The sequence below is a fragment of the Pteropus alecto genome, unplaced genomic scaffold, assembly GCF_000325575.1.
Source record: "Pteropus alecto unplaced genomic scaffold, ASM32557v1 scaffold71, whole genome shotgun sequence".
Taxonomy (NCBI): domain Eukaryota; kingdom Metazoa; phylum Chordata; class Mammalia; order Chiroptera; family Pteropodidae; genus Pteropus; species Pteropus alecto.
The window spans coordinates 178722-206143 of NW_006433024.1; the positions used below are offsets into that span (position 1 = coordinate 178722).

The following is a 27422-nucleotide window of genomic DNA, read 5'->3' on the forward strand; positions in this document are numbered from 1 at the left end:
GAAAAATTAAAGCTCATATAATCTGACTTATAAGATTAAATCTGGTTAATTATAATCTTAAAATGTGTAAAAAAATCACAGCTCAAAAAAAATGAAGTCAACACAGGTTTAATAAAGTCAAAACAAGCAAGTACAACCAATTCTCAATTATACAGGGTGATTTTAAAGTATCAGTAAAAATTATTTTTAAAAACACAGAAATGATAGAGATAATGTACACCAATTAGGGGAGAACTGGTAATCCATGCCCCAACCCTCTCCACAAAAGGTAAAATCATGAATTGGCTGTACAAAAGAGAAGAAAGCTGAGAGCTAGATGTCCAATTGTGTATACCCAGAATAGCTGAACGTGAATGATTTAGCTGACTGTAATTGGTTCTTATCTATAACACTGATCCTGGAGTTGCAAAGACAAGTAGGGGTCAGACTGCCTTTCAAGCTATATCTGCTTCCAAACTGATCAAATAGGCTATTCTATGGCATGCATAATTTTAAAAAAAATTCTAGCTCTATCCCAGCATTCTTTCTCTTCCATTGTGGAATCCAGCACACTCAGAGTTAGATTTCTACCCACAAACGAAAGCCCAAATGCCAGTCTTGGGTGGGAATCTGTACATGCAGATGTGAGGCCTCAGAATACCTCCAAAAAATCCACTAACTTGATAAGCTAAAAAGCAAAGTGAAGTCATTAAAAACATTTTTTTTAAACAAGGTTTTCTGTTTTATTTTGCTTCTATGAGTTTAAAAATCAAATCTTAATTCTACTTACTATTTGGTGGCCCTGTTGCCTGGTATGGTGGATAAGATGCTGAAACAGTAGGTCGAGAGAAGACTGGAGGTTCATCTCCAAACACCACAATCATGACCTGAATAAGCCCCAACAAGTCTGACTGTGGCTAAAAACAAAAAATAAATTTAAGTCAGCTACAGATTTTATTTTTAGCAAAAAAGAAAAGTTTGAGCATTATTTAGGTTTCAACTCAGCTTGATAAATTTCTTTATAGGACCCAAACACAAAAACTCCATTTAACTGATTTAATAAAGCTAGGTGATTTTTACTTATTTATGCATAACAAGGCTGTTGCTTCATGTACAGCACTCTCTGCTTATCTAAGGTTTTTATTTTCTGCAGTTTCAGTTACCACATGGTCCAAAAATATTAAATGGAAAACTTCAGAAATAAACAATCCGTAAGTTTTAAATGGCATATCATTCTGAATAGTGTGATGAAATCTCATGTCGTCTTGCCCAGGATGTGAACCATCCCTTTGTTCTGTGTATCTATGCTGTATATGCTACCCACCTCGTTAATCACGTAGCAGCCATTTCAATGACCAGATCGACTGTTCGTGGGATTGCAGTGCTTGTAGTCAAGCCATCCTTATTTTACTTAGTAATGGCCCCAACGTGCAAGAGCAGTGATGCTGGTAATTTAGAGATGCCAAAGAGAAGGTCTAAAGCACTTCCTCTAAGTGAAAAGGTTAAAGTTCTCAACTTAATAAGGAAAGAAAAAATTCATATTCTGAAGTTGCTAAGATCTATAGTAAGAAAGAGTCTTCTATCCATGAAATTGTGAAGAAGGAAAAAGAAATTCATGCTGGTCTTGCTGTTGCACCTTGAACTGCAAAAGCTACTGCCACAGTGGGTGATAAGTGCCTTAGCGAAGATGGAAAAGGCATTAAATTTATGAGTAGAACACATGAACAGAAACTGTGTTCCAATTGATGGCAACCTATTGCATCAGAATGCATTGAGCTTATATGAAGACTTTAGCAAGGGATCCCCCAAAATGAGTGAACACATTCACATAATTTTTATTACAGTATATTGTTATAACTTTTGTATTTTATCACTAATCTCTTACTGTGCCTAATTTATAAATTAAACTTTATTATAAGTATGTATGTATAGAAAAAAACATAGTAGAGATAAGGTTTGGTACTATTCTAGGTTTCAGGCATCCATTGGGGGTCTTGGAACATATTCCCCGTGGATAAGGGGAGCTACTGTATATAAAAACTGCACTAGCCAAAGCAGTATATTGCAAAATTTAGATGGTACTGTTCTTTATTTGATGTCATACAGCTAACTAAAACTTCTATTTCCAATAGACAAATTAAATATTCTGATACAAATTCAGGGATGGAAATAAGCAGTAGTCACAAATACACGTAAGGCCTTTAAAGATAAAAATGTTACCTTATTAAAGATAGTATTTATGAACTCTGAAATTGTGGGTAGACTCTATCTTAGAAATCATTAGGTTGTTGTACAGAATACACAAATTGTTAAAGGACCTTTCCTTCTAGTACCATAGTTACAAAGAGAGTGACTGTTTTTCCATAAAGGTTGCTTAATTCTCAAATAATCAATAGACCACAAATTTAAGACAAACTATGCTAGGCAAAGTTATTCAAACTGGCTTACTTGATGGTTCCATTTTCACGCCTTAATGTATTTTGTGTATTTCTCATCTCATATACTTCATTTATGAGTTCATCAGGTTCTGAAGGATTACTCAATCATCTCGATCAGATAATTATCATAACTTCTCTTCTCCTGGTAGAAGAGTTCACTAGCAGTTTTCAAGTTTCTAAAGCACCAAATTCTTATTTGTTCAATTTGTCCCAACTTAATAACATTTCAGAAAGCTTCCTGCAAAAACTTGTAAAGTCCCACTATTATAATACCTTTCTTAGTTTGTCTGTGAATTTACATGCTGAGACTGCAGGTAAGCATGTGCAATATCTGTGTAGCACCAAGAAGTGTGGACTGGAGATCATGGCCAGTATGGGGGCATAGTTATTGAGACTACAGATTTTTATCTCTTGTTGATTATTTAGTCCAATAAAACTCCCAAATTAAATCATAATCTCATACATTTTAAACTGATATATACTCTACTCTTATTTAAAAATCTAAAATGACTCCTAACTAGATCCTTTTCTGGGTTCTTTATTATGTTCCACTTATCTGTTTGAATATCTATATGACAATTCCATACTATCTTAATTACTAGTTTCATAACACATTTTGGTATCTGTAGGGTAAGTTCCTTCCACCCTATTCTTCTTGGAGAATGCCCTGACTATCCTTGATCTTTTGCATTTCCACATCTAGCTTATCAAGTTCATAAAATTAACATACAGAAAGAAACAAAAGCTCCTGTTAGGATATAGATTTGAATAGAACCAACATTTTTATAATATGAATAAGGAGAGAGATCTCCTTTGACTTAAGTCTTCTTTAATGTCTTTCAATTAAATTTAAAATTTTTTTCCAGAATGGACTTTTACATCTTTTTTAAGGCTTATTCCTAGGTCAACAGCACTAAAAAAATGTAAACCATTCATTTACCAGTTCATTAATTCTCTATTCTGAATGAATCCAATCTGCCTATTAAACCCATCCATAGAGTTCTGAATTTCTATTATTCTATTTTTCAGTTCTAAGATTTCCACTTGGTTAATTTTTAATATAGAGGCTCTATACATTATCTTCCTCCAGCAGGGGTTCGCCCTATCCTATTGCAGGCAAATACTTTAAAAATGACTATAATATAAAAAGGGACTGAGCTGATTCAAGGTTGGGTTTTCTAAGGCTTATCATACCCGAGTTCCCACTTTTGAGGTGTGTTCCTCTAGTGGCTTCAACTAAGAGCCTAGGATGTTTACTTATGCCCCTCTTCTTTGAGACTGAGGCTGCTGAGAAGTTGGCTGTTTTTCAGAGGTTTTCTGTTCAGCTTTTTAGCATCCTGTCTTTGAAGTTTAGGAATTCAGCATTTCTCCTGAGGGGAAAACTCAGATTATCTGGTTTATTTCTTTGTAGCTTCCTTTTCTCCCAAATCTTGGCTCCTGAAGTACTGGCTGCATTGGCAGACAGAACAGCAACCATTGTTTTCTCAGCCCTGTGAACCTGCTAGAAACTCTGCAGGTTTCTTTGCCTCTTAGCTAAAGGCCTCTGCTCAGATTTTCAGCTTCTTACCCTGTACCAAGAATCAGTAAATACTCCTAGGGAAAACTGGCAGAATGTCTGCTCATCTCTTGCAGTTCCCTCTGCTAGAGGATCTTGGACCTTAAAGTCTGGATTGCCTCAATAGCTCCCCAAAGCCTTCCCTAGATGTTGTTTGTACTTTGGCTTTTCTAGTTATTTTGATAGGAACACTGGTCTGCCAGAGCTTTAACCATCAGAGGAAGAAACACAAACTTTCTACTACTACTGTTTCTTGATAGGAACATTGGGTAATGAGATTCAAACAGTTTCACAAATATATAGCACCAGTATATTTTTTAAATGAATTTCCCACTACATGAATTCTATCTACTCTTCAAGGTTCAACTCAAGCAAATAAAATAGTGACTATGCGTAATCTGTAAATTACCAAGCTCTATACAAATATAAGGTATACAGTCATATGCCACTTAACAATGGGGATCCGTTGAGAAATGTGTTGTTAGGTGATTTCATCACTGTATAAACATCATAGAATACACTTACACAAATCTTGATGGTATAGCCTATTATAATTGTGTTACACTTTTATACGACTAGCAGCACAGGTTTGTTTACACCAGTATACCATGTAACACGTTGCATTACAATGTTAGATGGCTAAGACATCACAAGGCAATAGGAATTTTTCAGCTCCATTATAATCTTATGGCACCACCATCGTATACGTAGTCTGTCATTGGCCAAAATGTTGTCACATGGCGCATAACTGTATTTGTTTTGGAGAGTCTTTTCTGATTACCCAGACCAGCAATTAGTGATCTTATATGAAGTTACCTCCTTCTTGGAATCCTCTTTGAGTGTTAACAGGAAGTAGGTGCCAGTGAGCAAAATATATAAAATAGAACAAATGCACAGAATGCTGTTAATACTTACGTGTTTCCATTCATGTAGATAAGGAAGATATATCTTCCCATTTGCATCAACATGCTTTCCTGTTTTAATAGTCATTGAACTAGTAGGCTTAACAAAACAGATAGGGGGATTATATGGATATGTGTCCAGCAGCCACAGGCATATTGGAATATTATAGATATTACCTGAGAGAGAAAGATAAACTTTAGTTACTCTATTTTTGTTATTTTTCAATAATGGCTTGGTAGGTAAGCAAGAGAGCTACAACTAAGCAACACTTTAAAAAGTCGCGACAAATATTTTAATGTTTCAAAGTTCTGTTTAAGATCAGTTTCTCAAATTTTCAGTTGAAAAATACAAACTAATTAAGGAGCTAATTGATTACTACTCTGCCAGCATGTGCTTGCTGCTATAAAAGCATTCTTTACAAATATATCTTTCTGCTCAATCCATTCTTTGCTTCTTGACCCTTGTCATTTCAGTTAATAGGTTCACTGGGAAGGGATATAGAAAGAAGACCATGGATTATGGTATGTTATCATAAAGTGATATAATTCCCTTGCCAAAGCTATCTAACTGTCAAACAGATGCTGACTGGTGGCTACAGCTTGACCAATGCATATGACATTTTCAGTGGTAGTTATTCAATCAATGATGTCATCTTCTTCTCTTTGCTTTATGTAATAGAATCTCTCTCAGTTGAGAAATTTGACCGTATATAGTCGAGTTGAACAATGTTTCAAAGCATCCAATAGAGCTAATATATTGAACATAAATCATAGCCTTGTCTTACTGAGCTCAAAGCCAATGTCCCAAGTAACCATTTGAATCACCTAAAATAATTCAGATAGTTTTCCTCTAAGAAATAGTTTCACTTCATATAAATATATACACATAAATTTCACTTAAATCAAAAGGTTGTGGGACTTTGGATTTATTTTTTACTCCAAAGTACTTCTATAGTAAAAAAAGAACTCCAAGAGAATATATCCTAATACATAAAACATAAGTTTATTTCCTCCACCCAGAATTCTTTGCTTTGTGAAAATAAAGAATTCTCCAGAATTACTTAGGCTTAAGAACTATGCCATACAAAAAATGGTTAGGGAACACAGAAGGATTCAGATAAAATTTATATATACATTATATAACATATGAGATAAATGTCTTTATTTTTACCATAGTTTCCAGCCTCCCTTTTTCCCTCATATATCTGTTCCCTCGCCAGAGTTTATTTCCTGAAGGCAAAGGTAAAGTTGGTAATCCTAAATTTTATTCAGTCTTTCCTTATTTTATCATACTTGCATTATTGAATGTTGATGCTCAAGTGTTTTTTTTTCTCTGCCTGGAATGTTCATTGTTATGGTTGACTCATCCTTTCATACCAAGTTCAAATGTCATTTCCTCCATTATCTTTCCACATGGTCTTGTTCTCTGTAATCTCGCAGCACCTTTATATTTTATTATTCTATAGCAGTTATAGAATATTGTAAATGTCTATTTATTCAGTTTCCCTTATTTGTGTAAGTTCTTCCAGAAAAGGTACATCCTTTATTTACCTTTGTATCTGTAACCCTTATCCCTCATACATCGCAAGTACTATATAAAATTAATGGGTAAGTTACAGAGACACAGGTATTAGTGAGTCACAAGGAACAATTCACAAACAGAGCTGCCCAAACACAGAACAGTCATTTATAAAACTGAATGTTCTTTTATCACTGTAAGTATTCCAGCAGAGGGTGGCTGACTGGCTAACAGGAATGTAATTATCCATCATCAGCATTATTACCAACATTACAACCATAAATAATAGCTACTTTTGATATTTGTTTATTATATACCAGACTCTGTGCTAAGTCCTTTATATAGATTATCACAATTGAGTCACTTTTTGAGTCAGGTCCTATTATCTAAATGTTCTACATGCCCATTGTCACAAACCTTACTGTGGCCTAACTTTACAGCTTCTATCTTAGCCATAATACTACACAGCTTTCCATTGTCAGAAAAGTCTAAATGGGGTAGGAGGCTGAACTAAGCAGCATCTAAGATCGCTTTCTAGTTCTAAGATTCTCTGATTCGTGAAACATCAAACTCTTCCAGCATGATGAGGCACTTACAGATATATCTTGGTAAAAAAGGGGAAAAAAGCTGAAAATATTAGGTGCTGTTGCCAAATGAAGTTCAACTACAATAGAAGTTAAAATCTCTATGTCATGAAGATCATGAGAAAATTGGTTTAATTTACTTATAACTCTTTGGCAACATTATTATGTAAATCAAAATGCATCTATACTGGAAACATAAGTTATATAAGACACTTACCTCTATAAGGCACAGGAATTGTTCCAGTGAGGTTCATTAGTTCCCTAGAACTGCCATCATTAAAAACTGAAAGGAAAACACAGTGACGTAATCATGATTATTTTCATAGATGCTCCCCATGTGAGAAATTTTTTTCAGAAGTGCTGGTTATTACCCTTGAAAGTGGCTAACTTGTTAATGTATCATCCATTTTGTCAAATAACAAGCATCCTTTGTTGATTCACTTATTAGGATCAGAGTTAGAATGAATTACTTGGAAAAATAGATGTGAATGCTACAATTCCAGTAAATATGAGCTCTGCATCTCCAACTAACATGATAATAAAATTACTTAAAAATCACTATCAACTAATACCATACTAAATGTTAATCTGGTATCATAAAATTTTAGATTTCCCGTGTTTATTCCATTATCCACAATCCCAATGTAGTAATAAAAAGGAAAAAAGTTATCACAGTCAAATACAGACATCTTCTATAAATACAAGTATTTCTCATATCACAGAAGTTTTTCTATCTATAATTGATTGATTAATTAGGGCACATAATCTGTATTACGTGGACCACTATTATTTGTAATAATGATTTGGAATTAACACCATAACACATGGGGGAAAATCTGTAATGCTGACCTCAGTTCTTTTACTTACTACTGACAATTATAAGCTGTGCTGTAATTTATTCTAATTTTGTGCCTTTAAAAAAAAATACCTTATTTAAATTTATGGCTTTATTTACTATAAAAGCATGTTGATAACAATGGTTTAGACATAGTCTGGCCATATAAAGCTAGTAAGATATGTTCAATGATTTTGGAGTCTGTCAGTTTTGATCAACATACTTATTCTTTTAGCATGCAGTAAAAACTAAATACTTACAGTAAAATTCACCCCCCCCCCAATTTTAAATTAACTCTAATTTTGGGAATATGAGGATTTTGAGACATGAGGGAGAATTGTGCCCTAGTTTGAAAAAGAACTTCAGGTTCATGTCTTTGTTGTTTAGGAAACTCAAGACAGCCCCTCTGCTGCCTCCCACCTCTTATCACCAGGCTGGCCAGGCTCTAATGTTTTCAAAGTCCTAGAGGTGAGTGGAGTTTAGAGTAAGAGTCTCAGCTTCAAAATTCCGCTCCCTGCCCTCAGTGTCAAGGGCCTCATAATGGACAGGAGCCCTTGTCCTTGGCACGTTAGGTATGGGGACAAAAAGACTATTAAAAAAAAAAGAACTTTAGGTAATGTCATTTCTTACTTAAATCTCGACTTTAGTTTGTCTCAATAATGAAACTGTCACCTACATATTCTACAGAATTAAGGATCATATTTAAAATATGTTTTCTTCATCTATGAAAGGAATAGTCCAGAATATAGTTTTGCTAAATGTCTTCCTAAGACTATAAAGAGATGCTCTGGGTGAAGGTGGGGGCTGAGGTGCAGAAGGGTTCAGTAGGATACCCTGTACAATATATTCTCTGCCCTCTTGGTGAGGTTTAACACATTAGCATGTTAAAGGCTCTGAGAAACACGGCTGCAAAGAAACCCATTTAATTTTGTTCATTCTATAACTGCTCAAACCACCACAGAATCCCCACTACTCGCCCCGTCCCCGTCCCCACTTCAGCAACATTCTTCACAATTTTGGATAATACTTTGGGAAACGAGGGACTGAACTATCCTTAACATTTCCTCTAGGTCTAAATGTGCACAGCACTATATTGAGTGGTTTTTTTTAAAAAACTTAAAATAACTAAACAAATATATGATGTTATTATTGGATCCTAATAATTTTCTATTTGTCAAACACTCTTATTAGGTAGAGGTTTAATCCTACAGTGGAAAAACCAACAAACTTAAGAGAAAATGGGAAACCTACAATCATTAACAAAATGATTGTACAAAAAGTACAGTAATTGATATTATATAAACTCACCATATGAATCCAATACAGGTTTGAGATCTTTGTATAACGTAATAACATTGACAGTTTCACGTACAGTTAGGTCTCTGTATTTGTACTGAAAAGCAAAATCATACATGAATTTAGTTTAAAGCCAATGCACATATTTTACTCCTAGGTTAATTTTCTTTAATATCTTATTTTCTTAATAGCACTCTTCTTAAAAGTATAACAGTTCTCACTAATCATTCACATTAATTAAAGCCTGAAAGAACCTCAATAGCTTTCCTCCCCTGCCACCTATTCAAACCCTTTACTCTGCTCCATTTTAGCTCTTCTTCCAACTTAAAAGGTCCTCCGCCAAATGAAATCTTAATTATTCTCAAAAACCTAGCTTACATCTCTCTCCCTCTTAACGAATCCTTTTCCAGAATTCCCTTTAGCCCAGGGGTCCCCAAACCCTAGGCTGTGGACCAATACTGGTCCCTGGCCTGTTAGGAACCAGGCCCCACAGCAGGAGGTGAGCGACAGGTGAGTGAGCAAAGCTTCATGTGTATTTGCAGCTGCTCCCCAGCGCTAGCATCACCACCTCAGCTCCATCTCAGATCATCAGCCATTAGATTCCCATAGAAGCACCGGTTCCCGGTGCCAAAAAGGTTGAGGACTGCTGCTTTAGCCTATAGCGTTCTCTCCTTTTCCTTCAAACGCCAGCATTTATTGTCAAAACCAACTATTTTGCTGTATTGTATTTTCACATTTCCACCTTGTACCACTCCACTCTAGAAAACTAGGAACCTGGCTTAAATATTCTTGGCAGATTAGATCAGAAGATGGGGCCCCCCATTTGATCACTGTACTTGAAGCTCACTAGTTGACAAGCTTCATCCATGCACACGAAGCTTTCTATCAGCTTTTAGTACTTCTTTCTTAAAAAGGAGCAGTCAGCTATTCCAAAAACAAAGACTCCAAGAAGCATGTCAGAGACCAAAACAAACAGAAAAGAAGCTAAGAAGTAACAGAAATAATGAAGAAAACTTCAAAACAAATTAGTATTAATAACTTCAAAGAAGGAAGAAATGACACTGTATCCAAGAAACAAGAATATGTAGTGAAGAAAGGACTCTTGGACATAAAAAAATGTGAGTAGAAACAAAACATTCAATAGAAGAATTTGAATATAAAGTCAAAGAAATCGCACAGAGCCTAGTGTAAAGAATGATAGACAATAAGAAAGAAAATACAAGAAAAATTAGGGAACAAATGCAGGTTTACCCAAAGGCATCTCTTCAGAATTTCTTGCCCTCTTTTGTCTTGAAGTACCAATTTTCCCATATGAGAACTATTAGTACACAAACATATTCTTATTTCTCCCATTTTAATCCCACAAACACGTTCCTAACCTTCCTTCCCCCTCTAGCTACAACCATATTTCTTTCAGTTCCTCTCCAGAGCAAAAATCTCCTGCAAGGAGCTGCCTACCTTTGCTGTCTTTGCTCTGTTTCTATTCTCTTTTTAAACCTTTTTAGTATGGAACATTTGAAACATATCCAAAAGTAGACAGAATAATATAATGAGCCCCTGACTTCTACACTCAGCTTCAACAATAATTAACTCACAGCCAATCTTATTTAATCTAAAATCTCATTCATCTTCCTTTCCTCCTGTATTATTCAGGAACAAATCATAACATTATATCCTATCACCCATAAATATTTTAATATATATCTTTAAAAGAACTTAAAAAAAAACCCCAAAATCCTATTATCACACTAGAATAATCATCATTTCCTTAATATCATCAAAAATGCACTTTTTTTTTTTTTTAAGTTTGTTTGAATCAAGATTCGAATAAAGTCCTCACACTGCAATTCGTTAAAATGTCTTTTAGGTCTCTTTTAATCTATAGTTCTCTTTTTCATCCCTCTTTTTGGTAACAGCTTTATTGAGATATAATTCACAAATTTAAAGAGAATTATATAAATTTCAATGGTTTTTAGTACATTCAGAGTTGTGCAACTACCACCAGTCAATTTTAGAACATTTTCATCACTCCTGAAAGTAACTGGTACCCTTTAGCAATTATCCCCATTCCACCTGCCCCATTCACTCTAGACAACTACCAGTCAACACTGTTTCTATCGATTTGCCTATTTTGGACATTTCATACAAATGGAATGATATACTACGTGGTCATTTATGACTAGCTTCTTTCATTTAGCATGTTTTCAAGGTACATCCATGTTCTGTCATGTATTAGTACTTTATTTCTTTTATGGCTAAATAATATGCCATTATTATTAAATACATCACATTTTACTTATTTACTCATCAGTTGATGGCCCATTTCTATTTTTACTCCTTGGAATTTGTTGATGAAATCAGTTGTCCTATAGAGGATCCTATGGTTTGGATTTTGCTAACTATACTGCCTTGATGTAGTTTAATATATATGCTCTTATGTTCTCTGTATTTCCTATGAATTAGTAGTAGGATCTAGAAGTTATGATCTTTTTCATGATTTTTTCCTAAATTCCACTTTTATTTTCTTCCTCCCTCTCCCTCCCTGTTCCCCACCCCCAACTTCTCTACGGTAGCTTCTTCTGTCTCTTTGCTGGTTCTCTCTATATGCCTAACCTCTTAATATTGAGCTCCAGGGCTGTCCTTGGTCCTCTTCTCTATCTAAACTCAGTCCTTTGGTGATCTCCCTCAAGGCTTTAAATATCATTTATATGCTCATAACTTCAAAATTAAAAAGTTTCATGCTGAACCTGTTTCCTGAACTCCAGATATGTCTATCCAATTGCCAATTTGATATCTCCACTGGGATATCTAATGACTATCAAATTTAATACGATCAAAACTGAACTCCTTATCTTCCCCCCAAATCCACTACTCCTACAGTCTTTCATTTCTATATCCTTCCAGCTGCTCAAAACCAAAACCTTGAAGTTATCCTTGATGCCTCTATTTCACATCCACAGTGACAATCCTGTTAGCTCTACTTTCAAAATTCAAGAATTTGATCACTTCTCACTACCGCCATATCTACAATCCTGGTCTAAGCCACTATTACCTCTTACCTGGGTTATTGCGACAGCCTCTTTATAGGTGTCTCTGGCTTCCCTTGTAACCTCCTATAGCCTAGTCTTCCCATCATACTCCAAGTAAATGCCAAAGCCCTTACAAAGGCCTGCAAGACCCTCTAAAGTCTCCCCGACCTTTTTTTTTTTGTACCACTACTTTCCTTCTTCCTCACTCCAGTCCAGCCACCTTAGCCTCCTTTGTTGTTCCTCTATCATGCATGACCACCTTCTGTTTCAAGCCCTTTTGACTTGTTTTTCCTTCTTCCTGGAATGTTTTTACTCTGGATTGTTTTAGTTTGCTTCCTCATCTCTTTCACATCTCTGCTCATATAAATCTTCTCATATAGGACTTCCTTTACTATTTTATAAAATTGCAACCCATCTCGTCTTCACCCACAAGCACTCTTCTATTTCCCTTTCCTGCTTTCCTTTTCTCCAAAAAATGCATCACCTTCCAACATATTATTTAATGTATTTATTGAGTTATTTATGGCCTTCTATGAGAATTTAAGTTCCAGACGTGTAGAGTTTTCTGTCTGTTGATTGCTGTATCCCTGGAACCTAGAACAGTGTGAGGTGCATAGCAATCTTTAAAGTGTCAGCTCTCTTCTAGCTATTGAATGATGACTCAACCTCTAAAGAAGTTGTAAATACACTATGTAAGATACAGGTAGTTGCCTATATGAAAAATCTAAAGTAGAAAGCTATTTGTGTAAAGCAGGATGGACTAATGGTATAAATATACCTCTATAAATTGCTAAAATCATGGCAGAGAGGAGTGTTAACTAAAAGTTATATTTAGGTTGGGAGTTAAGATAATGCTCAAAGGGAAAAAATAATCTGTAATAATATATAAAGATCTTGTATGCAAATTATACCTCAAAATAAAATACAATAAAAAGACATTAGTCAAGGCAGGGGCCCAAAGTACCATGATGGGTGTGGAGGTCCCACGATCAAATAAAGAGTAAAGACCATCACTCCAGCAATGCGTCCAGGGGTCTGGCTAAAACTTCCCACATTGAACTGAAAGGATAACACCTGAAGCAAGCAGGGGGAATTCCACAAATTGCTTCTGCTATCCTACTTACTAGTCCCACCCATCAGAAAAAGATACTGATACTCAGAATTGACATCATTACTTTTAGGAGACTCAGTTTTTCAGATATTGGGTCAAGAATCAAACAATAGGTAGAATGCCCTCTCCCACCTCTTCCCTATACTTTTTTTTTGTTTGTTTGTTTTTAGGGTAAAAAGAGGTTGGAGGGAGAGGCAGGTTCCTCTAGAGGAAGCTTAGTAATTACAGTTTTTAAAATTCAAAACAAATATTTGAATATTCTTGTCCCTATATATGAGTATTTACATATTAAGGAATAAGCCTTAAAACTATGCTATCAATTTAAATATCAAAAATGGCATGGAACAGATATTCTTTAGTTTTATAGTTTGTAAAATAATGTACTGTTTTAAAGAAGTGACATATAACTCTTACAACATAGATCTGAGCCAACAATCTTCTAGGGCTCCCCAAAACTTCCTCTACAATTAAGTATAACTACTTCATCAAAAAAAAAAAAAAAAAAAAATCAAGAAGTCTACAAGAGAGTAGACAACCAGGAGAGAAGCTTGATTTTGAAAACTGTCACTATCTCTTTAGAGGTTACTTGCTTTTCAACCAAAGACTATGATTTTACTAGGAAAAAGCAATTTTTTTCCCAAAGAAATAAGCTTATACATGTGTTTTTGTAAAACCGAAATGGTTTCAACTACTTCGATTTCTACAATTCCTGCTTTGACAAACACATACAAAGCTAATCCAACGAATCTACATAAAATTCAACCACTTCACATGTATCTTATTGCAATTATGTTTGATAAATTGAAAAAAACTCCAAAACCAAAAAATCACGTTTCCTCAGGTATCAGGTGCCACATTTGAAGTAATTATCAAAATTCAGACTTAACAAAATGTTTATCTGCTTTTTAAAAAATGAATAAAATACACCGGTCTCGAACTGTGAAGATTATAAAGTTTGAAGTTCAATGTAAATAAATTCGAGTTATAAGAAGCATACAATTAAAGATAGTTACTCTTAGCAAATCAAAGTCCCTGAAATGGTAATGGAATTCTAATTATTTCACCTGAGGTAGTGAGGTACTGGTATTTTGACTTCTCTGGACCTTTTTACTCATAAACGAGCCTATTCAACCAAGTTACTCATCTCCCGCGGGTCGGGTATTGAGCTGTGTGAGGAATACAAAACTGAAAAGGACACAATCTCTGGGGGCCGGGAGGGAAGGGCGAAGACTGACGGATCCATACAGTGGGACAAAGAGTAGGGGAGGACGGCTCCAGATCGAGAATTCAGTACAACCCCCTTCCGTTTGTTTATAAACACTAAAATGAAAACTATACTGCCTCTCGGACTGCTCCAAACTCAACCCAAAGAGAGGGCGGGCGGCAGGTGGCAGGCGGCCTCCGCTCCGCGCCTTTGTTGACTGTCACCGCCCCCCACCTTCCCTGGCGCCGTATCAGGGTGCTGGCACAAGGGGACAGGCTTCTTTGGGCTAGGGGCCGTAAAGGCTCCGGAGGATGGGACTGGGGCTTCCGGCCCGCGCGGGAGGCTCGCTGAGATGGGTCCCGCCAGGCCCACCCGGGCGCAGAAGGGTGCGGTGGGTGCGCGCCGGGTGGCGAGCGCGTCGCGGCCTCACCTTGGACACCATTTTCTTTAGCTGGCTCTCCGACACCGCCATGGCGGCCACCTCGCGGCTCCCGTCCCTGTAGGCAGAGGGTCAGCCGCTCCGGGGCCGCCCCAGGCCGCCCCGCACAATCGCACACCGAGTAGCCAGCCCCCCACCCCCCCGCCTCTAACAACAGGAAGTCGGCCGCCACGACGGTCCTTCCGCTTCCTTTACGTCACTTCCGAAGTAAGCACTTAGGCTGGGCGTGGGGTTCCCATCAACCCGCTGCTCAGGTGAGGTGTTCCGCAGGCCAGGTCGGTTACCAGTGATCAGGGTAAACCTGTTCGGAGATCGACAGGTGTTTCAGTTGCCTTTAGACTAGGGGAGCAGTTGCAGGGAGGGAAAGTAGTACTCTGAAGGTCTTGCCAGTGAGCTTCAATGACTGATTCATCAAGAGGGCGGGCACTGGACTAGGAGTCAGAAAACTGGTTACTGACGGCCTTGTGATAATAGCGGGCAAGTGCTCTAATAGCTCGGGCTGAAGTTTTTTCCAACTCAAGATGAGAGGCTTGCCTTAGATGATGCCCTGATTATCAGGCTCAGATTTAAGCTTTAAAGTTCTTCATACTACATTAACAAGGGCAAAGTGCAGAGCCCTTGTTTCGCAGGAAGCCTGGAAGTAATTTCTTCTCCAGGAACCCATTCTAAGTCAGAACTTCTCTGTGCACAGGCTGCGTTCCACCTTGCATTGCACTACACTTGCGTACTAGCTTTACTAAACTTATTGTTTAAAAAGGTTTGTTAAAATAATTTTTTAAAATTTGAAAACAAAATCCGGTCTCTTCGTTTTGTATTTAGGCCACTTAGAATAACTAAATACCCTGGGGACCATATGAATTATATGAAATAAACTTTCTCCTCAAATTGAATAAATCTACCATTCAATAAATTAGGCATTTCCTGGTGAATTTAAAGTCAAAGTTTATTTTATTCATTATTTAATATTTAAGGAAAATTACAATGTAAATTGGAAAATAAAATATTTATCTCTGCTACAATATCAAAGAAACATTTTAACATAAGCCCCATCAAAAATCATAAGAGACCTTGCATGATTTTGGAAAAATGAAAAGTTAATAGCATCATGAATGTCAAATGATCAAATCATAGTGAGGTGGTCATGGTACTGTTTCTTGACTTGTATGGAACTTGCAACATAATTGATAATATTCAAAACTCAAGGAACTATCTTACAGAATTCTATATTGTGGGCTTCTGTAGCGTGGGGCTGTTATTCGTTTTTACTCAGATTCTAATGCAGTACTTGCAATAACAGTAGTTGCTCAGTAGGTAATTGTTGTATTGACATGTTTCTTTTATAATTAATATAGTGAATACCTGGAAACACATCTACTATACAGCATCTTGTAGTTAGGTTATTGTTTAAGAGCACCTTAGATATTAGTAGAAATTACCTAATTTCTGATTAGGTATCTAATATTAATATTAATTAGTTTAAAAAACATAAGAATGGTTCTTTCAGTTTTACTTTCCTATTGCATACAAAAGGACAATGTGGATACATTGTTAGAGTAACACCAAAATTATCTACCCATCTAGTAAAATTACACTGAACTAATGCTTCTCTCCTCTCTTCAAATGTCTAAGGTTTTATAGTAGGTAATTCTGGTAGGAATCTTTCCAAGCATGTTAAATACTTTTCTACTTTCTTACTAAACATAGGACACTGAATATAATTTCACCTTTTCTTAATGATTTAAGTTCATCATTATAAACATTTATACTAAATCAGCATTAGTTTGGCTGTTTCCTCTAACTAGGATGTGTCTGTCCTTCTAAACCATCAGGCTTTTCTATCTCTCAGACCAGGTTTGGATTCACCTATGATATGCTTTCAAAAACCTGGGACTTCTTCACAGTACTTAATACATTTGTGACTGTACATTTATTTGTGTGATTTGATTACTATGTCTCCCATACTAGATTATAAAGACCCTGAAGGCTTGTACCTAATCCAGATTTGCTCACCACGGTATCTGCAGTGCCTAACATATGCGGCATTGGGTGTTTGTTAGGCTCCCAGTCATACTACCTGAATGACTAAATAAACAAACACCTACTTCGGTGCAACTCCCACTCTCCTATTTGCTGAAGGTAAATCCAGGAAGGCAGGGAATCAATCTTTCTAAAAACTCTTTGGGGAAGGAAAAAAAAGTCAGCTTCCACTTGAGAATGGAAGAGCACAGAACCCCTGCTTTAGGGTCTTGTGGTAACCATTTGGCTATTAGGCCTTTTTCCCCTTCTAGTGTTAGAAAAAGTAGTTTGTATGTTTAAGTACCCCTTAGCCATGAAATCTTGGGCACTAAAACTCAATTTCCCTTCTGTAAAATGATGATAATAGTCCCTACCTCAATGGGTTACTGTGAGGATTCAATAAAATAATAAAGTGCTCTTCACACTGCCTGAAATATAAGAAATGTTGACGTTATTTGTTACTATTAGTTGCATGCCACCTTAATAATATGCTATCTTTCACATATGAATATATTGACCCATCACCAAAGCATATGTACACAATCATTTCTTTAGTTAAAGAATTTGCTCAGAACAATCAGTCTATCCAACCTCTCCCCTTTAAAACCAATGGCTTTTATGAAAGCCTCATATATTAACTTTAAAGTAAACTGCTTGGCTTTAATTCATAATCGATTTTCACTGAAAATACACATTTCTCTATGGTTCTAATATTACAGTGAGTTTATGATATTAGAGATCTGATATAGCCCAAGAAGAGGTATAGAAAATTTCAAAAAGGACAGTCCGACTGGAAGTTAAACTACACTTTTAAAAAATTTCACTTTCCCTTTTACTATTTTCAAGTACGTGTAAAATCTTTTCCATTTTTGGTAGCTAATTAATTGAAGAGGGAAAACAAAATGCTTTTTTATTATTATTACTACCAACGGTATTTTAAAGAGGGAACATTAATACCCTAAACTGCAGGTCCTTTGAATGAATACCTAGCATAGATTTCATAAATCCATACTGGGCCTTCAGCTTACCATGTTTACTATAACAGTCAGAAAGTAATTTTCTTTTAAAAATATTACTTTCAAAATATTCCCAAAGTGCTGAATGTGCTTCTAGTTAAGGATACATAATTTTATATGATGCATATTGCAGATGTTTATCTCTGCTGTAGGTTTAAAGAACAGTATACATATCTCAAGAACAACAAAGAAATTTAGATTTTTTTCCTCCTTATCTAATTATTTAAGAATTCAAATTACAAAACTAACTAAGAAACCATCTACCTTAACAAGCAGTTTGTAAGGATAAATAATAAGACTGAGAAGTTCTCAACCCTATATATGTTGGCAAAATTAAATGACCTTTCCTTTCAGGTAACTGAACTTTAGAATCAAAGTTTTAACTGTTGTTGGAGATCATAGATCGATGATGCGCTGCTTTGGAGTTTCTCAGTTACTCTATCTTCTTTCATTGTGCTTTTGATGACTTCCAATACCCCACTGGTTCCCAGGATGCAAGGCAAACTCAAAAACACTTCACTTTTTATATCATAATATCCCTGAAATGAATAAAATTTGGATTATAATAGAGCAGAATGACTGAAAAAAAAAAAGTATCATAAATACTTTCTTGCTTTTCTAGCCCTAGTACAAAGTGATACAAGTTGAGCTTTTTAAAAAATTTTGTTCATGTATTTTGTAAGTTACTGTTTCAGAAAATTTTCTTGAGATAGGAGGAACTTGGTCAAAGACACCTCCTTTTTTGGGAAGGTAAGCTAGCACCCTGTAATATGGGTAGCAGCTTGGGGGTGAAGAAAAAAGACTGTCAGGGGAGGGGCACAAAATGGACTCAGGGTGCAGTCAAATACAGTAACCTGTTTTAAGCTTTCCTTTCCATGTTTTATTTCTCCCGGTATTCCTAAGTTTTAGGGGAAATTTGGTTAAGTATTTGTGCCTTGTCTTAGCTGTGCTTTAAAGAGTTTATGTTTGGGATAAAGTGGTAAAGGACAAACAACTGGAGAAGCAGACTGATGACCAACTAAGGCCAACTGGCATGCCAGTCTGGGGTGACCTGGCTGGTTGAGGTGATAAATGACAACCAGAAGTTTATGGAATATATAAATGCTTCTTGGGAATTCCCCCAAATTACATGGAGGTGAGGGGGTCACCTAGGAAAAGTCCAGACTTCCCATAACCAGGCAGGATAGAGCTTAGACCAAACTGTCTCCTTCCATGTGTTACTCTAAAAGCTGGTGATATTGAATACACCTGGGTTATAGTGTGAATAGAACTTTTTCTGGCTTAATATTCATAAGATAAAAGTTTAAAAATATGATGAGAGAATGAGAACAGCAATTACCTTTGCTAAAATTGATACGGAATGCACCTTCTTTTTATTGTTTACAAGACTGTCAACCAGGTCAGCTACTGATAGTCCGACAGACCAGGATCTTTGACCTTTTACCCTTAATAGTTCCATGGCTCTAGGTTACAAACAGAATAAAATAAACAACAACAAAACACCCTCAGAAAATGCACAAAATATGCATTTAGTTTTACCTCTGTTTAAGGTATTAATTACATATTTTTATGACACACGAATAAGAATTATACAGCAATTGTTAGGGAAGCCTGCAGATTAATGATTAAGCTTTTCTTGAAATGTCAGGCAGTTCACATACACAATACAAATGGCCTAGTAACACAAAAAGATGGCCACCATTAATATTTAACTAAATATGACTTAAAACAATAAACACACCAGTTTGGCTTATCAAAATTGGCAAATATTAAAAAGATTGATAACTACTTTTGGAAAAGCTACAGAGAAACAGGCATTCCCATAACTGCTGTTGAGAGCGTAAAGTGATGCGATCTTTTAAGGGAGAGATTTGGCAACATCGGATCTAGAAATTCCTCTTCTAGGAATTTGTCCTACAGCTATATGCTCAAGTGTGCAAAGATATACATATAAGTATGTTTGCCTTGCTTGAGAGATTTTTATGTACAATATGGAAAAATGTCCAAGATTATTAAGACAACAACACAAGCTGCAAGATAATGTAAATACATAAATCTATTATAAAAATAATTTAAAAAGTGATGTCTGCAGAAGGATTGAAAAAATTTTGGACATAATGGACATTAAACTGTTAACAGTGGTTATTTCTGGAGAATAGAATTACCTTAGCTTTTCAATTTCTACTGTATAGATATCTGCAGTATTTTAAGTTTTATAATAGCATATATTCTTTTTGTAACTAATAAAAAATGATATAAAAAAATTTTAAAAGCTATAAATACAGGATTATATATAGAATCAGGTTAGAATAGATTATACAACATACTACTCTTTTCAATAAGAGAATATCATTTCCATTTGTTATATTCTAAAAACATAATCTGTGGGTTTAAAAAGCTAAAAATCTCCACCAATCAGACTGTAGGAAAGCATTTTATTATGTGATGGTGAAACAAGAAATGGCATAAAAATAGAGTCCAACCTATAGGGTCCAGACCCCTGGAAGGCCTCTGAATAAACACAAAAGATACCAGGATCTGTGCATCATACTTTGCTTTGCCTGAACTTATAATATGGCTTATCCATTACATCAGACTAATTTCCAAACATATTTACGTGTGATTAATAAATACACATTAATTTTCTTCTACATTTAAAAAAATTCTCAATATCCTCATGTTTAGATATGGGAGCAGTAAATCACTGTCTACAAATCAGAAAACTCTTACCTTTTAAGTGTCAACTGTGTATCTAAAATAAAATTTGCAAAGCACTCTCAGATCTACTTTCAGATAAGAAATCAAAGAACAGAAAACATTGCTCCCTTGTACTTTTGGATTTGTCCATACTAGTTTTGCCTGCAGAAGTCTGGTAAGTACATGCTGTGTAAATAGCTGTTAGGTCAGCTATGAAGGACATGATTGTTAGTTGGATTAGTTGGATAAATGCAAATTTACACTCAGTATTACCTGTTAGACAGCTGCACCTGAGAATTATGACTCATTGTTTCTTCTTGGCCACCCCATTTGGTCACTAAAAAGTAAATGAGAAATTAATTCTATTTTGCCAATAACTTTCTTAGGATTAAGATGTGATAAATGACTGTTTGCAGTCAAGGGTACCTGTATTAAACATTAAATAAACATTTTCCCACTGACGACACTAAATGTGCTGTACCAATTGCCTGGGGTAAGAAAAACGGTGAGCTGCAATCCCCAGTCTATTTGCAGTCTCCTTACCTGTTCTCTCTCATCAACAACGGTTTTTTTGTTTTTTATTTTTTTTTAATTTATGCCTACAGCACCTGGTCTTCCTTGGTGGTCTCCCATCCATGTGCTAACCAGGCCTGATCTTGTTTAGCTTCTGAGATCAGACAGGATCGGGCTTGTTCAGGGTGGCATGGCCGTAGACCATGAACCATTGCTCCACTGGGGCATGAACCCAGGACCTTCTGTGTGTAAAGCAGACGTGCTAACCACTACACTGTGGAACCACGTCCAACAGCAGTTCTTCTACCAGGGCCATTTTACTGTCCAAATAGAAAGCTTTCTTTCCATAGCAGGCTGTGAATAACAGGCTCTCGAGTGCTGCAAATACATGGCATCTGTTCTGTTGGGAACCACGCAGACTAATTTCTTTAACCAGGTGATGAATAATTTGGTCACCTATTCTGGGCTAGATTTCCACAGCCGTTAGAGAGGCAGGGTTCTATTTTCTAAGAGCATCTTTGGCGCAACCTATTTCCTCTCACTATACCATTTATAAAAACAATTCAAAATTCAAAACTGTGGCGCATGGACTGGATATTTATACCACGCCTTAATACTGAATTGAAAATGATTTTGAAACCTACTAGTCATCTGTCTCTCACCTGTGTTAAGACATTCTTTGATACAAATCTTTATTTGGATAAGCAAAACAAAAATACATTCAGGTATATCTTATGTCTAACATACTGCATTCAAAATTAGGCCATTTAGTGATGTGTCAGCAACAAAGGACACCATATGTATCCAGATGCTTCCCTTCCTCACACTGATAATAAGCTTCCAGGGGGCAGGGACCATGTGTCCTGTGTCCTCTCACACATACTTTACCATGGTAAAGAATTCACAAGAGATAATTCAGAACTGAACTCACACACAATCCATAATTATATCTCATAACAGAGATATTTGTAACAAGTTGAAAAACACAGTTTTATGTTAAGTAAAATAACAGCAAAATCAAAAATTATATGGAAAACTTAAATACATGTGGACAGATTAAGGGATTTAAAAAATTGTTTAACTTGGCTAGGATTATACATTAATTATCTTCTAAAACAATTTTGGTATTTTATTAGTATATTCACAATAAATAGAATATTGCAGGGAAATGTCTTCTAAATGAAATAAGGAATTTACAGACCTTGGAAAGATGAATAAAATGGGCAAAGTGGTATAAAAAAAGAGAAAGGACACCCCAAAAATCTGGAAATTAACTGAGTATTACTGCCATTATGTATTATAAGCATGATCACATTCTTTATCTTTCTTTTCTGAATACTGACTTATAAGAGCCATGAGAAAAGAATGGAGAAAGGGAGAAAGCTTAACTATGTTCAAATTTGCTTGTGACATAGTTATTAAAATTTTCAATTAAGATTAGATGGACTTATTTCATTTTTTTGTTCATTTACTGCCCAGCCCTTCAAACTTCCTAATTATATATCCATCCTAGTTTATGGAGCCCTTTCAAATACTGTCTCTAATATCCTAATCTTTCTGGTTCCACTCCTCAAGAACAATAATCCTCTGGCCCCCAAATTTTAATGAAAAATGACCATGAGATAGCTCTTTTCCATTACATATAACAACTATCTCTTCAGTAAGACTGATGGCCAAAGCAGATGAGTTAACACTCTAATCTGAGGTCCAGCCTTTGAATTTCTAAAACATCATTTGAAGGAGTTGCCTGCAGTTTACATATAATTTCAATATCACAGTTGAAAACACAGCTCCAAAGCATATGTGTTGCTGAATATCTAATTTGCTGGGGCATAAACAAATGACATTTGGTCACAAGATGGTGTCAGGATCATTCATTTATTTCAAAACACATTCCAAGCTCAAGGAGCTTGCAGTCTGGTGAGGTGAACAGACAGGTAAATATGCAATTATAATACAGTGTGATAGTGTTTATAATAAAGGCATTAACTTACTTAACCTGGAGAATTAGGGAAGGCTTCCTGGGACAGGTGGCACTCAAGCCCGGTCTTGAAGAGTAAGCAGGAGTTAACCAAGTGAATGAATGTTCAGGGAAAGGAAGCATCAGGTTCAAAGGCAAGGAGGCATGAGAGTGCATGAACCATTCAGGAAACTGCAAGTTGGCCATCTGACTAGCACAGAATGCCTGGCAGAATGTCAGAGATGAAGCTGGGTAAGGAAGCAGGAAACAGATTCTAAAGGGTCTTGTATGTCATGTGATTCCTCCCCTAGGCTGTAGCCATCATTCATCTCTGAAATACTTGAAGAGAATAATTTTACTTACACACTTGCTATTCTTATAACTGTTTCTAAATCCTAATGTCGCTTTACTTCAAAGCATAATTTTACATGTCCTTTTGCCAATTTTCTATTCATCACCATTTGCTGATTACTGTAATAACAACTATGATTTACTGAGTTTACTCTGTGCCAGACACTGTACTAAATGCTTTAGATAAATTATCTAATTAAGTCACAGCAAGAAAAAGCACATCTTTGGAGTTGATTAGGGTTCAAATCTCAATTTTGCCCTTACTAGATATATAATCTCAGACAAATTAGTTAACCTCACTGTGTCTTAAGCTTCTTCATCTATTAATTTGGAAAACCACTACCTCTTCTCAGGATGTTTATAAATTTTAAGTGAGATATGCAAAGCATTTAATACGCACACATAGTAGCCGCTCAATATAAAATAATTATAATTGCTATTCCTGTGGAAGTGTCACTTATGCAAAAATATAATCCGTTGGTATCTACACATGAAACCAGCAGAGGGAGCCTCTAATATATTTCTGGCTTCAGGGCCAAGGTAAGTTAAGTATTCCTATCTGTGGATATAACTGTTTCTGAAACAAAGTAGAAGGCAGGATAAAAGTGATCCGATAGTGGTATCCAGATGAGAGACAGGGAGATGGGTTGGGGAGTACATAGGTAGCTTCAGTGGTATCACTAATGTTCTTAACTGAATGTGGATTCACGAATGCTTATTCTATTATTATGCTTTAAAACATACATATACACTATATGTATTCTTTTGTGTGTGTCAAAGATTACATAACATTATACTTAAGTGATCCCAATTAACGTGTACCCACATCCTTCTATTTCTAGTTCCCAGTTGAGAGCTCAAGACAGAATTTCCATATCCCTTCCTGTGCTATTATCCTCTTCCCTTGGCCCTCTCTCATAACAAGTCAATATTGTCTTTTATTATAGTCATTTCCTGTATCGGACTCTTAAATTTCCTAAAGACAGGGTCAGGTTCTTGTATATCTATTAGCTGTAATAGCAGTCAGCATAGTGCCTTAGATTTATTTATTGTCATATCGTCCTTTATTTTCTCTTTATAATTTGTGATATTAATGCAACCATATTGTGAAATGTCCTTACTCATTCAAAAATTGTAACTTATTAGGAAGACCGGTTAAATAAATTTTAGTATATTCAGTGGTTAAAAAGAATGAATGATATCTATGTTATTATGCAATAACTTCTGAGTCATATCAATAAGTAAAAGGGCAATATGGAGAATGATGTATGATTTCATACATGTGCTTGTCTATGCACAGAACATTTCTGGAAGGTTATACAAGAAACTAGTAACTGTGATTGCTCCGAGAGAGGTAGTAGGTGTCTGGCACAGAAGGGAGACTTATTTTTCACTGCATATCTTTTTGTACTATTAATCTTTTTTGCAATGTGAATATATGACTTTTTCAACTAAAAGAACAGCTTAATAATTTATACTTTCAATAAGGAGAAGGTACACACACAATTAAACTGGATCAGAATAAATAGCAGTTTAGTGAAAGAATAAATGTCATGAGACATATATGGTTAATTATCACTTAGCTAGCAATAGCTTTTAGCTCAAAGGAATGAAGAAATTACCGTGGAGTGATATGATCAGGAAAAACTTCATAATGTAAGTAATGGGGGCTGGACCAAGACCTTGAAGGATGAGATTTGAATATGCTGAGAGAGGGAGAAAGGATTATAGGGAAGGTAAATGCAAAGGTCTCTGTGGCTAAAATGAAGCAGAGCTATGGCGGTGAGACTGGAAGGCACAAGACCTGGGTTTTAGTCCTTCTTTGACCTGGAAAGTATAGGCTCTTGGGCAGGTTACTCTTACCATCCCTGTATCGATTGCTGACTCCCTAAAATAAAACATAATCGATGATCCCTTGGGTCCCTCCCGGCTCTCTAATAATATGACTACTCCATAACTATAATTGGGAAGGAAGATTAGGGCTACATTTCATGACTCCTTGAATGCCAAGCAAAGGAATTTAATGGTTTGGTCAGAGGAAGCCAGTGAAAGTTTTTGGTCAGAGGAAACAAGTGAAAGTTTTTGAAAAGAGGAACATAATTTATGAAGACTGAATTAATATATGAAAGGTTATAGTAAACACTATGTAAGTTTTGGTTAATACCATTATTAATTAGGCATCGTTTACAGGGTAGACTAGAAGTGGAAAGAGCAAACTGGGAAATTTGCACTAATCAGATAAGCAAAAGATCAACACAGACCAGAACTCAATAGAGTAGTAAATCAAACTCAGGGTCTTGGGTTTGTTCGAAACCCTAGACATTTGTTTGTTACTCTATTACATCTGCTCCAAGTTCTTGTTTGTTATCTTATTCTAGGGTCCTATTGATTAGTGTTTAGTGTCAGGGTCATTGTGAGCCTGAAAAGTATTTCTACTTGAATCACACTGTCAGGTTTTGTAAAAGTTTATTCTATAGCCTGACTCTTTCTAGCATTAAATTTTCTAGGTAGCCAGTATAGATTTATACAGATTTAATACATTCTGTATTTTATTAAAATACTTTTTAAAAAATTATACAAATACTACATATCTATCATGACAAAATTAGAAAACACAAAAAAGTACAAATTTTTAAAAGTTATTTCTAACCCAGACGTAACAACTGTTAATATTTGGCATCAAAGCATATAGGAAACTGCAAATTCTAAGAAAATAGTTTTGAAAACATACAAAATCTGACTATGGGGTCTTGCCTAATCTTAAACTTACAGAAAAGTAAATATAATTAGAATAACATGTTTGAGGTGTCTATTCACAGGGCATGTTACACTGAAGGCACTCGAATGTGGAACAAAAACCAACTAAGCTTTACAATTCTTGAGTCCCCAGATATATGTGAATATCATGGCCACTGGTGATTTAGGTTATCGATATAACTACTAAAAATTTATTTCTTACCTTTGTCTTCTCCCTGCTCACCGATAACCCATACTTCTTTTCCTGAAGTCTCTGCCTTCAAAACATTTGTAATAATATACTGTAATCTCTGTGAATCCAGATTGCATCCAATTCCAATCACTCGATTTGCAGGAAATGCACTCAGTTTCCATGTCACGTAGGTCATGATTTCCACTAAATATTGCATACAAGGTGAAAGTATAAAGGTTAAAAAAATATATACTTCTAGCCTACTCATAAATATTATTTTAATACGTATATTAGAACTTGTATATACTGTTCTTAGGTCCTAAGTACCGTATGAGGCATAATATATTTTTAATGTATATGAAAAACATGAACCAGGTTTCAGCATGATTTAAGACAATTCTGTTGTTAAGTATAAATTGTTAAGAGTAAAAAACAGATAATTTCCTAGAATAGTTAAGCAAGAACTAACCTGGGCACAGAAGACAATTTTTTCCATTGATCAAGTTCTGTTTTTATAATCTATCTTAGGCTGCATTTGTATCTTTAAATTAAAATACTGATTCATATATGACCACTATGCAGTACAGCATTATGAACAAAAAACACAACTGCTTTTTCTTACATGCCAAAATGGTGTCAGGAATCAAAGAGACCAGTGTCCCTCAACCAATTACTATAGGAAAACAAACTGAAATGCATACTATACTCCTATATTGGGAACATCTGAAAAATCTGCTCACCAATTTGAGTCCAATAACACACCTAACTCTTTGAAAACATTTTTTTTTTTTAAAGTAAAACAGTTTCAAAACAATTTAAAATACAAAACGTTAAAACTGCTACTCTGGCATGCCCATTAACATTTTATGACGCTTCAGAATTAACAAAAGCTCTTTCACATAAGCCAGTGCACTTTTCACTTGGGTGTTTAAACATTTTGTCACTGAGGAAAGCATGGCTAACAACCTGGAACATAATAATAGTAATAGTACATTAAAAAATTGTAATTTGCAACCTTCTAGTAAATGCCAGTCATAAGAAGTAACTGG

At 35.6% G+C, this 27422-nt stretch overlaps 2 protein-coding genes across 3 annotated transcripts in view; both read right to left on the bottom strand.

The window, feature by feature from the left end:
* TSG101 (tumor susceptibility 101) overlaps positions 1-15075 on the bottom strand; it is a 33231-nt gene extending 18156 nt beyond the window's left edge. Inside the window, exons 1-5 of the mRNA XM_006907959.3 lie at positions 14883-15075; positions 9121-9205; positions 7195-7260; positions 4888-5051; positions 770-896 (exon numbers count right to left, since the gene is read on the bottom strand). Of these exons, the coding sequence (XP_006908021.1) occupies positions 770-896; positions 4888-5051; positions 7195-7260; positions 9121-9205; positions 14883-14924 (484 nt within the window). The 5' untranslated portion in view covers positions 14925-15075. The remainder of the gene's footprint in view (positions 1-769; positions 897-4887; positions 5052-7194; positions 7261-9120; positions 9206-14882) is intronic.
* A 2068-nt stretch (positions 15076-17143) lies between these two features.
* UEVLD (UEV and lactate/malate dehyrogenase domains) overlaps positions 17144-27422 on the bottom strand; it is a 40494-nt gene continuing 30215 nt past the window's right edge. For both annotated transcript variants that reach the window (XM_025044172.1, XM_006907960.3), the window contains 4 exons: positions 26404-26577; positions 20894-20957; positions 19263-19386; positions 17144-18462 (listed from right to left, as the gene is read on the bottom strand). In XM_025044172.1, the coding sequence (XP_024899940.1) occupies positions 18295-18462; positions 19263-19386; positions 20894-20957; positions 26404-26577 (530 nt within the window). In that variant the 3' untranslated portion in view covers positions 17144-18294. The remainder of the gene's footprint in view (positions 18463-19262; positions 19387-20893; positions 20958-26403; positions 26578-27422) is intronic.